General features: G+C 44.1%; 1 protein-coding gene across 3 annotated transcripts in view; it reads right to left on the reverse strand.

Annotated features, from left to right (window-relative positions):
• Positions 1 to 10,809, reverse strand: part of RNF123 (ring finger protein 123) — a 594,888-nt gene extending 584,079 nt beyond the window's left edge. For 2 of the 3 annotated variants that reach the window (XM_030205296.1, XM_030205298.1), the window contains exons 1-2: positions 10,150 to 10,230; positions 273 to 387 (exon numbers count right to left, since the gene is read on the reverse strand). In XM_030205296.1, coding sequence (XP_030061156.1) covers positions 273 to 351 — 79 coding nt within the window. In that variant the 5' untranslated portion in view covers positions 352 to 387; positions 10,150 to 10,230. Of the gene's footprint in view, positions 1 to 272; positions 388 to 10,149; positions 10,231 to 10,643 lie in introns of those variants that run through there. The other variant, XM_030205297.1, reaches the window with a different exon arrangement.
• Positions 10,810 to 11,771: the final 962 nt, after the last annotated feature.

Below are 11,771 nucleotides of genomic sequence, written 5' to 3' on the forward strand. Positions count from 1 at the left end.
CCTTACCAAAGTGCTGCACTCCAACCCTGTTCCTCTGCTCCTCCTCTCTTCCCCAGCCACCTTTCCTTTAATTCCCCCTTCCTTTTCACACTATACAATGATACAATACTATACAGGGAGCAATAAAACATTCTATTGTTTCCACCTCCTCCTGCAGCCTACTGGTTATGACAATAAACACACTTTGAATTCTCAGTCACCACTTGCAAGCTGATGACTGGAAACTGCTCCGTTCAATAGAAATCAAACAAAGAAACATATGCATCAAGTACCTGTGGCCTTCGGTTTCTCTGATTCAGAGTTCAGCTTGTAGCTGCGACGTGAGAAGGTAGTGCCTGTACCCCGTGACATCTTTCACCTCTCTGTAAACAACTTATGTCTACAAAGCTGCATCAGAAAACAAAAGGAAAGGTTCAAAAAGCATAATCATTTATTAGATGTGCTATACCATTTCTAATCAGAATGAATCAAGACAGTTTACAGTTACAATAAAATTTGATATCAGAAACTGGAAAGGAACTCTATAGCTTGATAGCAGAGTACAATCATACCAGAGAACATACATAAGGTCAGACACACAATAGAGATTGTGCGTTACTTTACTTCTGGGCTATAAAACAAATGTATATGTTATGTCCAACAGAAAAAAAGTTAAGAATAAAAGTTCATACACTCATCTAACAGCGTCTCTCTCCACTACGCAAGACCTTCCTCCTAACTTAAAGCATCTCTGGCGTTGTCCAAAAAGCAAAGTTACTTACCTGTAGCAGGTATTCTCAGAGAACAGCAGGTCAGCAGGCCAATTATTCTCACAAGTGGATGAGGTCATCCACACATCCTGGTGCGGAAACACTGCCCAGCGTAGTATCTTTTTAAGACCTTAAGACAGCGCCCCCACCATGCATTCGCAGGTGCCTTCCCACCTGACTCACAAGCACGGGACCAGCAGTACAAACATAGCTAAAAACTAAATTCAACTCCTAGCGGAGGTGGGAGGGTACATGAGAATAATTGGCCTGCTGTCCTCAGCGAATACCTGCTACAGGTAAGCAACTTCACTTTCTCCGAGGACAAGCAGGCCATATAAATTCTCACATGTGGGAATCTCTTGCTTCCAGGCTCACCGAAAACAACAACGTTAGGATGATAGGGACTCGCAATGGCGAGGCCAAGTACATCAATTATGCGGAAACTATATACACTGGTCATGAAGGTGCAGACTGGAACAGAATACAACAGCCATAAGAGGGTGGAGTTGGATTCTAGAGCACAAACAAATTCTGCAGGACTGTCTGACCAAACCAGCTGTCAAGTCGGGTGTTCTGCTCAAGGCAGAAGATGTGAATATATAGACTGAAGAGTATGTTGCAGTCTTGCAAAATCTCTTCAATGAAGGCTGATCTGAAGTGGGCTACGGACGCAGCCAAAGCTCTGACATTATGAGCTGTGATGTGGCCCTCCAGAGTCAGCCCAGCTTGGGCATAAGTGAGAGAGATACAGTCTGCTAGCCAAATGGAAATTACCAATGGCTACAACCATCCTGTTGGATCAAAAGAAACAAAATGTTTAGTGCACTGTCTATAGGGCTTAGTCCATTCCTGGAAGAAAGCCAAAGCTCACTTGCAGTCCAAGGTGTGCAGTGTGCTTTTGCCAGGATGGGCATCGGGTCTGGGAAGAATGCTGGCAGGAGGATTGACTGGTTAAGATGGAATTCAGACACCACCTTAGGAAGGAACTTAGGGTGAGTGCAGAGAACTACTCTATTATGATGAATCTTTGTGTAAGGTGGATCCACTACTAGAGCCTGAAGCTCACTGATCCTGCAAGCTGAAGTAAGTAACTGCCACCAAAAACAAGCCCTTCCAGGTCAAGTACTTAAGAGGCCAGAAATCTAGTGGTTCAAAAGCAGTTTTCATCAGCTGGGTAAGGAAGAAGTTGAGGTCACATAACACAAGTGGAAGTTTAACAAAAGAAAACCTCGCATGAATCAAACAACTAGAGGCTGTCCAGAGATGGTCTTACCTTCTACAAGGTAATGGTAAGCACCAACTGCATTGAGATAAACCCTTACAAAGTTAGTCTTGAGACCAGACTCAGAGAGATGCAGAAGATATTCAAGCAAGTTCTGTGTAGGAAAAGAAAGAGAATCTAGGGCCTTGCCCTCGCACCAGATGGCAAACCTCCTCCATTTGAAAGTATAACACCTCTTTTCTGGAAACCAGTAAGACCCTGGAGTCACTCTCCGGGAGATTCAAAGAAGCAAATTCTATGCTCTCTACATCCAGGCCATTAGGGCTAGAGACTGGAGGTTGGGATGAAGAAAAGACCCCTCATTCTACGTAACGCATGTTGGAAAACAGTCAGTCAGTCAGTCTCCATGGTTCCTTGGAAGATAACTTCAGAAGTGGGAACCACATCTGCCTAGGCCACTATGGGGCAATCAGGATCATGGCTCCCTTGTCTTGCTTGAGTTTCAGCAAAGTCTTCCTATGAAAGAAATGGGAGGATACACATACAGAAGACCTGTTCCCCAATGAAGGAGAAAGGCATCCAATGCTAATGTGTCATGTGACCTGAGGCTGGAGCAGTTCTGAGGGACTTTGTGATTGCACTAAGCGACAAAGAGATCCAGCAAGGGGGTGCCCCACTCTTTGAAAATCTCGCTGGCAACGCCCATGTTGAGAGAATATCCATGAGGCTGCATTACCCTGCACAGTCTGTTGGCCAGGCTGTTGAGTTTTCCCGCCAGGTACGTGGCTGGCAATGCCCATGTTGAGAGAATATCTCGGAGTCAACCTCAGGGATATTCTCTCCCTGAGGTTGACTCCGAGATTTCGGCAACTTTGAGGCACTGTATCTCCGGCAATATTTTGTTGAGAGAAACAAAACTTGGCCATCTTGTACAATTTTTTGCGCTCTATTAAACAAAATAATAAAAAAATCTTCATGAGCGATTTCCATGAAGAAAACTTGGAGCAAACTTGGTCCGAAAGATTTGCGGCACGAAAAAATTGTAAAGTTTGGCTTTTTATATCTCTGGAATTAAAGGTGTGATAAACGTGAAACTTTGCACACAACAACTTATCAACACAAGGTTTTCAAACATAAAATTTCATTGTCCTAATATTTTCCATTAGTTCACAAATTGAGTGTAAAGTTGATGATTTTTGCAAAAACGCCAAAAATAGGGTATTTTTAGCCCACTTTTACAAAAAAAGACCTTCTGGAAACTCTTTTTAATCATTTTCATTAGTATTAGTATATCTCAGCAAGTATTGCATCGGCGAACGTAAAACTTTACCAATGTTAATTGGGGACATGTATGAATGTTCACTGAAAATTTCATCAAAATCCGTGATGGTCGCGCAGGGACCACCAGACCACTTGACATGGAATGACCCTCTAGAAACATAACTCTCTTTTCCTTCAGTAGCGATACCATTATTTTTTCTACCACCGACAAGAGGCTTACCAGCCTGTAGTTTCTCACTTCTTCCCTGTATCTGCTTTTGTGAAGAGAGATTAAATCTGCTCATCTCAAATCCCACAAAACCTCTCCCGTCTCTAAAGATCTATTAAATAAAGACTTAAAAGAGGTCCCACCAGGATTTCTCTGAGTTCTCTGAGAATGCTGGGATGTATCCCATCCAGCCCCAGAGCTTTGTTCACGTTCAGATTTTCAAGTTGTTTATAAACACTTTCTTCCTTGAACAGTGCAATATCCAATCCATTCCGAGATATACCCTCGGCAGCCAACCACGGTCCTTCTCCAGGATTTTCTTCCGTGAACACAGGAGTATTCATTTAGCACATTAACTTTATCCTCACTCTCCACATAGCTATTCTCAGCATCTTTCAATCTTAGAATTCCATTCCTATCTTTTCTCCTTTTCCCAATATATCTGAAAAGGGTCTTGTCACCTCTCTTTACATCCTTAGCCATTTTTTTCTTCCACCTGTGATTTCATTTGCTGTAGTTCCCTCTTTGCTTGAATTTGGAATGGAGGAGTGGCCTAACGTTAAGTGCAGCTAACTTTGATCCCAGTAGCCTGGGTTCAATTCCCACTGAGGCTCCTTGTGACCCTGGGCACATCTCAGTAATAGCAACAATATCCAAGTCTTCCTCAAACATCAGGACTCACAAATCTTGAACCTTTTTACTTAGACAACGAGCATTTGTATTCATAGTTTTCCATGTGTCAAGTGAGTTTAGATGGTTTTCTATATTAACATTAATTCCCCACTGCCACATGTTTTTAATAGGGGGTGACTTTCTAAATTCCTTCACTTCCTTTTGTCACCCCCACCCTCTAGTTAAAATGTCTAGAAATAAACTGTCTGAATTTCTCCGCAAGAATTCTTTTTTCTGTCACAGAAAGACATAGCCCTACCGATCCAACTTAAATGCCTAATCTCTGCAACAGAACCAAACTAAAGCACGTAATGGACATAACACAACTCTTCCGTTCTCAGTGGCTGTGCCATTTGAAGTTGATCTTATCACATCACCCTGTATTTGTTCACACCAGAGCCTGCAAAGGCCTCTCCGGCACTATGTAAGCCACATTGAGCCTACAAATAGGTGGAAAAATGTGGGATACAAATGTAAAAAAAAAAAATTACAGTACTGCCTGTTATTTTTTTCATGTACTGCCCCATCCTCTTATAGTGAGGTTGCAAAAGAGATTGTAGTAGATCGGGTATCTTTAAATAACAATAAAAATCAGACAAAAGATTGCCAATTAATACTGTCAAGTACTAAGCATGATGTACTTAGGAACAACAAACATAGTTTGAAATGTCTATATGCGAATGCCAGGAGCCTAAGAAATAAGATGGGGGAGTTAGAATATATTGCACTAAATGAAAAATTAGATATAATAGGCATCTCTGAGACCTGGTGGAAGGAGGATAACCAGTGGGACACTGTCATACCGGGGTACAAATTATATCGTAGTGATAGGGTGAATCGGATTGGTGGAGGGGTAGCATTGTATATTAACGAGAGCCTTGAATCAAATAGATTGAAAATTCTGCAGGAAGCAAAACACTCCTTGGAATCACTGTGGATTGAAATTCCATGTGCAAAGGGGAAAAGGATAGTGATAGGAGTGTACTACCGTCCGCCTGGCCAGGACGAACAGACGGATGCGGAAATGTTAAAGGAAATCAGGGACGCAAACAAACTGGGCAACACAATAATAATGGGGGATTTCAATTACCCGCATATAGACTGGGTTAATGTAACATCTGTACACGCAAGGGACATAAGATTTCTTGATGAAATCAAGGACAGCTTCATGGAACAGCTAGTTCAGGAGCCGACAAGAGAAGGAAAAATACTAGACTTAGTCCTTAGTGGTGCTCATGATCTAGTGCAGGGGGTAACGATACGAGGGCCGCTTGATAACAGTGATCATAATATGATCGGTTTTGATATTGGCATTGAAGGAAGTGAAACTAGGAAATCAAGTACGCTAGCGTTTAACTATAGAAAAGGTGATTACGACAAAATGAGAAAAATGGTGAAAAAAAGACTGAAAGGAGCAGCTCGCAGAGTAAAAAAACTTGCATCAGGCGTGGATGCTGTTTAAAAACACCATCCTGGAGGTTCAGGACAAATATATTCCACGTATTAGAAAAAAGGGAAAAAAGACTAAACGTCAGCCGGCGTGGCTAAACAGTAAGATAAAGGAAATCATTAGAGCCAAAAAACAATCCTTCAGAAAGTGGAGAAGAGAACCAACTGAAAGTAACAGGATAGATCATAAGGAATGCCAAGCCAAATGCAAAGCGGAGATAAGGAGGGCAAAAAAGGACTTTGAGAAGAAATTAGCGTTGGAAGCAAAAATACATAGTAAAAACTTTTTTAGATACATTAAAAGCAGGAAACCGGCCAAAGAGTCGGTTGGGCCGCTGGACGAAAATGGTGTTAAAGGGGCGATCAAGGAGGACAAAGCCGTAGCGGAGAAATTAAATGAATTCTTTGCTTCGGTCTTCACCGAGGAGGATTTGGGGGGGACACCGGTGCCGGAAAGAATATTTGAAGCGGGGGAGTCGGAGAAACTAAACAAATTCTCTGTAACCTTGGAGGATGTAATGGGTCAGTTCAGCAAGCTGAAGAGTAGTAAATCACCGGGACCTGATGGTATTCATCCCAGAGTATTAATAGAACTAAAAAATGAACTTGCGGAGCTACTGTTAGAAATATGCAATCTGTCCCTAAAATCGAGTGTAATACCGGAAGACTGGAGGGTAGCCAATGTTACTCCGATTTTTAAGAAAGGTTCCAGAGGAGATCCGGGAAATTATAGACCGGTGAGTCTGACGTCGGTGCCGGGCAAGATGGTGGAGGCTATTATTAAGAATAAAATTGCAGAGCATATACAAAAACATGGACTGATGAGACAAAGTCAGCACGGATTTAGTGAAGGGAAGTCTTGCCTCACCAATCTAATGCATTTTTTTGAGGGGGTAAGCAAACATGTGGACAATGGGGAGCCGGTTGATATTGTATATCTGGATTTTCAGAAGGCGTTTGACAAAGTGCCGCACGAAAGACTCCTGAAGAAATTGCAGAGTCATGGAATCGGAGGTAGGGTATTATTATGGATTAAGAACTGGTTGAAAGATAGGAAGCAGAGAGTAGGATTGCGTGGCCAGTATTCTCAGTGGAGGAGGGTAGTTAGTGGGGTCCCGCAGGGGTCTGTGCTGGGTCCGTTGCTTTTTAATGTATTTATAAATGACCTAGAGATGGGAATAACTAGTGAGGTAATTAAATTCGCCGATGACACAAAATTATTCAGGGTCGTCAAGTCGCAGGAGGAATGTGAACGATTACAGGAGGACCTTGCGAGACTGGGAGAATGGGCGTGCAAGTGGCAGATGAAGTTCAATGTTGACAAGTGCAAAGTGATGCATGTGGGTAAGAGGAACCCGAATTATAGCTACGTCTTGCAAGGTTCCGCGTTAGGAGTTACGGATCAAGAAAGGGATCTGGGTGTCGTCGTCGATGATACGCTGAAACCTTCTGCTCAGTGTGCTGCTGCGGCTAGGAAAGCGAATAGAATGTTGGGTGTTATTAGGAAGGGTATGGAGTCCAGGTGTGCGGATGTTATAATGCCGTTGTATCGCTCCATGGTGCGACCGCACCTGGAGTATTGTGTTCAGTACTGGTCTCCGTATCTCAAAAAAGATATAGTAGAATTGGAAAAGGTACAGCGAAGGGCGACGAAAATGATAGTGGGGATGGGACGACTTTCCTATGAAGAGAGGCTGAGAAGGCTAGGGCTTTTCAGCTTGGAGAAGAGACGGCTGAGGGGAGATATGATAGAAGTGTATAAAATAATGAGTGGAATGGATCGGGTGGATGTGAAGCGACTGTTCACGCTATCCAAAAATACTAGGACTAGAGGGCATGAGTTGAAGCTACAGTGTGGTAAATTTAAAACGAATCGGAGAAAATTTTTCTTCACCCAACGTGTAATTAGACTCTGGAATTCATTGCCGGAGAACGTGGTACGGGCGGTTAGCTTGACGGAGTTTAAAAAGGGGTTAGATAGATTCCTAAAGGACAAGTCCATAGACCGCTATTAAATGGACTGGAAAAATTCCTCATTTTTAGGTATAACTTGTCTGGAATGTTTTTACGTTTGGGGAGCGTGCCAGGTGCCCTTGACCTGGATTGGCCACTGTCGGTGACAGGATGCTGGGCTAGATGGACCTTTGGTCTTTCCCAGTATGGCACTACTTATGTACTTATGTACTTATGTATCTAAAACCTTCTTCTTTATGCCATGCTTCAAGCCACTTATTGAACTCCTCTATTTTACACTGTCTTTCCTCTTCCTTCCTATATATAGAAATAACTTCACAATAAGCTGCAGTCTGAACCAAAGACTTGAGTCCCTCTCCAAGCTTCTGGAACACTCTCTGTGCTCCAAACTTGCTATTATTGGCTACATCATTTGTCCCCAGGTGGATTACAATATCAGTATTAGAATCCTTACTCTCATCTTGGATCACATTCTGTATCTGGTTAATACTTCTAGTAGCAGAGGATCCTGAAAAGCATTTCACTAGGTTAGGACCCTTGCACTGGGTTCCTAAGTTAATGCCTCTAATAATGGAGTCTCCTAGCAGTAAGAATTTTCTGCTTTGAGTCCATCTGTCATCGTTTTGAGGATGTCCTTTGCACTGGGTTACATTCTTTGCCTCTGGCTCCACCTCAGTACTTTTTTTTTTCTGAATATCATAATGATCCAATACAGCAAAGGAAGAGGAAAAGGTTGTGAGAGTGAATGCCTCTGTGACACAGGTCACAATCTACCTGAACCTACTGTGACATATCTATTCTTCTATTGCTTTATTCTCTGTGGCAGTGCTGGTGATAAATTGGCTAGGAATCAGGTAGTCTTGGATGATTCCTTAACTGCAACCAATTCCTTCTGGAGTTTGTGGATTTTATCTTTCATAGCTGACATTTGGAGGCAGATAGAGCAAACTCTAAGGTTCCAAAACGTTTGCATTAGGACTAAGGCCCAGATGCATCAACCAAACGTAAAAAAATCTAAAACGTAAAAGTGCTTACCGAATTTGAAAAAACGAAGAATGCACCAAAAAAAACAAGTCGCACATGTTCAGTGCGGTATTGTAAAGTACGATGCATTACAGATTCGTAATCCCCATCGGTAATCGGCTCCTAAAACATGCGCAGAGCAGCCAAGCGTTATGCTGGCTGCTCTGCGCATGCCACAAACATCAACACAAACGTATTAAACCTACATAGGTTGCTTACGTCAGATGGGGGCGTGTGAGGGGGGGGATCGGGACGTGCGAGCATTTAGCTCTGTGATCCTAGCAGGAGAGTGCTGTTGAAGACGTCCTCCTCAAGACTCCAAAAAGGACGTCCTTCATAAACCCCCCTTTCTAACAAAAGACCTCTTTCACTGTGATCCCCTTCAGCTCAGCAGAGAGACCTGGGCCCGCCTCCGGCTGGGGGAAACAGAAGAAGGGAGGGGGACCTGGGCAGCTTAAAGTTGTTTACAGAACCGGGAAATTGGCTTCAGAGGAGAGCAGAGTGTTAATTTTCAAAGCTGTGGGAGAAGGAGAAATAGAGGGAGAGGAAGGGAGGGGGGCCGTGGCTGCTACAGTTTTGAGTTTTTTTTTTTTAATACAGGTGGAAGCGGGGAGCAGCGTCGACCTCAGGCGGGGGGGGGCAAGGGCGTCCATACAGGACGCTCCTGACGAGGGCCTTTTCAATTTTATGCAGGGGGAAGCGGGGAGCCACGTGTTTGTGTGGGGTTTTTTTATTTTCAAACATGCCAGCTTGGATTTTTATGCTGCAGGGAGAAGCGGGGAGCAGTGTCTGTATGACAGTTCAGGCCTTAACGACAGGTCTGACTTCACGTTAAATATATCACAGTAAATGATTCGTTGCAATCGTCGTTATGATTAGTGCATTGCGAATTGTTCACATTTCAATTGGACGTGACTCGTTTGCATTCCGTTTTTGTTAGCTGCTAGCGTCGTTAGAAAAATGGCCTTAATGCATGCTGCGGTTGAAAATTTCTTCGTTAAAGGGTCGTTAAAGTTTTGTGCATCTGGGCCTAAGACACAACAGAAAGATGTGGTAAGCCATCTCTTTCCCTTCTATCGACATCCACTAGCCCCTTCTCTCTGTCTTTTTATCATCCCTGAGCAAGCCATTCCCTTCCCCCTTTTACTCACATCCCCCATTCCACTTCACCTCTTATCCCTAACCCCCTCCCAAAAAAAAAACAACATTTTCCCAGATTTCCTTTAGGAGTCTATCTCCCCTTCCCCTATGTCTGCCCTCCAATGATCCCTTTTCTTTCCCTTGTCCCCCATGAGTTTCACTGATGAGTCTCTCCCCCCCCATATGAGTATGTCCATCGGTGAATATCTCCTCCACAAGTCAGCACCCCTTACCTTATCCCCAGTGAGCTTCTTTCCTTCCGCTTGCTACCTTCCTCTAACCTCGCCGAATTCCTCCCATAGGTCTGTCTCCCCCTACCCCTGAACATCCCATCTCCCTCATAAGCCTCCCAGCCCTTTCCACACCCCCTGAGTCTATCTCAAGTCGCTTTCCTTCCCTCACCGAGTTCTTCTTCAACTGTAATTGCTTACCTTATTTACCGATGCTTTACGTGGTCTCTTCTGACTCCCTCAAGCGCAGCAAAACTCTACTCTACTTGTTGTCATCCCCCAACGCAACCTCCTCAGGCTGCGTCACAGCTGTGCGCCGCGCGCCAGCTAGAAACGTCAAAAGAAGTGGGCGGGGCCGGCGTGGGACTGAAGAGGCAAAAGGAGCGCGAGCGGAGGCCGCGAGCGTCGGGTAATGCATTCTGCCCAAGGGTACAGGTTTTATTTCTGGCTGACTTACTTTAAATAAAGCTATGTAAGAGACTGTCTTAGGTTCCTACAACAGATTCAGATAGCTTTATTATTATTTATTGTGGTGCAAATTAGTAATTTAGAGGTTAAGGTGAAAATACGGAAGAGCCCAATTTACAAACTACAGTATTAATAGCAACAGTAAATAAAATCACAGTATACAGGAAGGGTAAGAAAAACAATTCACGGCTTCTGATACTGGCCTTTAATGCTACTGGTAAGCTTACGTTTCTTGCCTGTAGCGAGCCACCAAGTCTTTCGTTCTTCTAGGATAGAAGTCTTGTCTCCGTCAGCTTTTGGAAAATTCCTTATAACGAGATGACCAACCGAGTAGCAGGCAGGATCTGATTACCCGTAGAGATCTTAAAATAAACCAGATCATGTGTAGCATATCAGAGCCTGCGGAAACTCAATCGTTTTCTTCTGCCACCAGCCCCTTGTCAGCTCCCAGCACCAGCAGCATTAGATTCGTATTCATTTATTTATTTGTATCCCACATTTTCCCACCTATTTGCAGGCTCAATGTGGCTTACAATTTTTCCGACATGACTTGTGTCATTTCAGAATACATGTACAATTGGTAATATAATGGAACATGAGTATTCCAACCCCTATCCCTAGTTCCCAGTGTTATCTCTCAGAGACCCTTTCTCCCTACCTCAATGAAACACCCTTTTTCCTGGGTGCTTCTGGGTCCGGGGTCTGAGTGGGCTACGGCCCCGCAAAGGGTAGACTGCGGGACCAGAAGCAGAGCTCAGACACATGCGAAGGCAGTTTGAAGCGCCACTCGCCTTCACTGTGGACACCGCACCCCAAGGTAAGAATTTTTTAAAATACAGCCAGTACTTGGGAAGGCAAGGGGCTGCAGAGGACAGGTTGTGCTTGGAGGGCAGAGGGAGGGAGGCGCGGGGGCTGGCAAACTATACAGAGTTTCCTCGAGGGCGGGGTGATTACGAACTAGAGAGCTGCACGGGAACAGGGTTGTGGGATTCCCGCGGGGACTGAAGCAGTTCTGCGGGGTTCCCGTGGGGACAGAAGCTGTTCCTGTGGGGTTCCCGCGGGGATGGAAGCAGTTCTGCGGGGTTCTCGTGGAAGTGTAAGCTACACATGCACCAGCCTCTCATCTACCGAGTACCAAGTTCTTTGAGTGCTGTCTCCTCCTCCTATTCCTTGCTTTAACAGCACAAATGTGGAAAGCCTTCTATTAAGGAGGGTGGTAGAGACACAAATGATGAAGGAATTCAAAAAGGCGTGGGATGAACACAGAGGATCTCTAGTTAGAAAATGGAAGTTACAAAAAAACTAAACTTAAATGGCTGCATGTGTGTGTGGATGTGTGAGTAATGCTTAGATGG

The sequence above is a fragment of the Microcaecilia unicolor genome, chromosome 6, assembly GCF_901765095.1.
Source record: "Microcaecilia unicolor chromosome 6, aMicUni1.1, whole genome shotgun sequence".
NCBI lineage: Eukaryota > Metazoa > Chordata > Amphibia > Gymnophiona > Siphonopidae > Microcaecilia > Microcaecilia unicolor.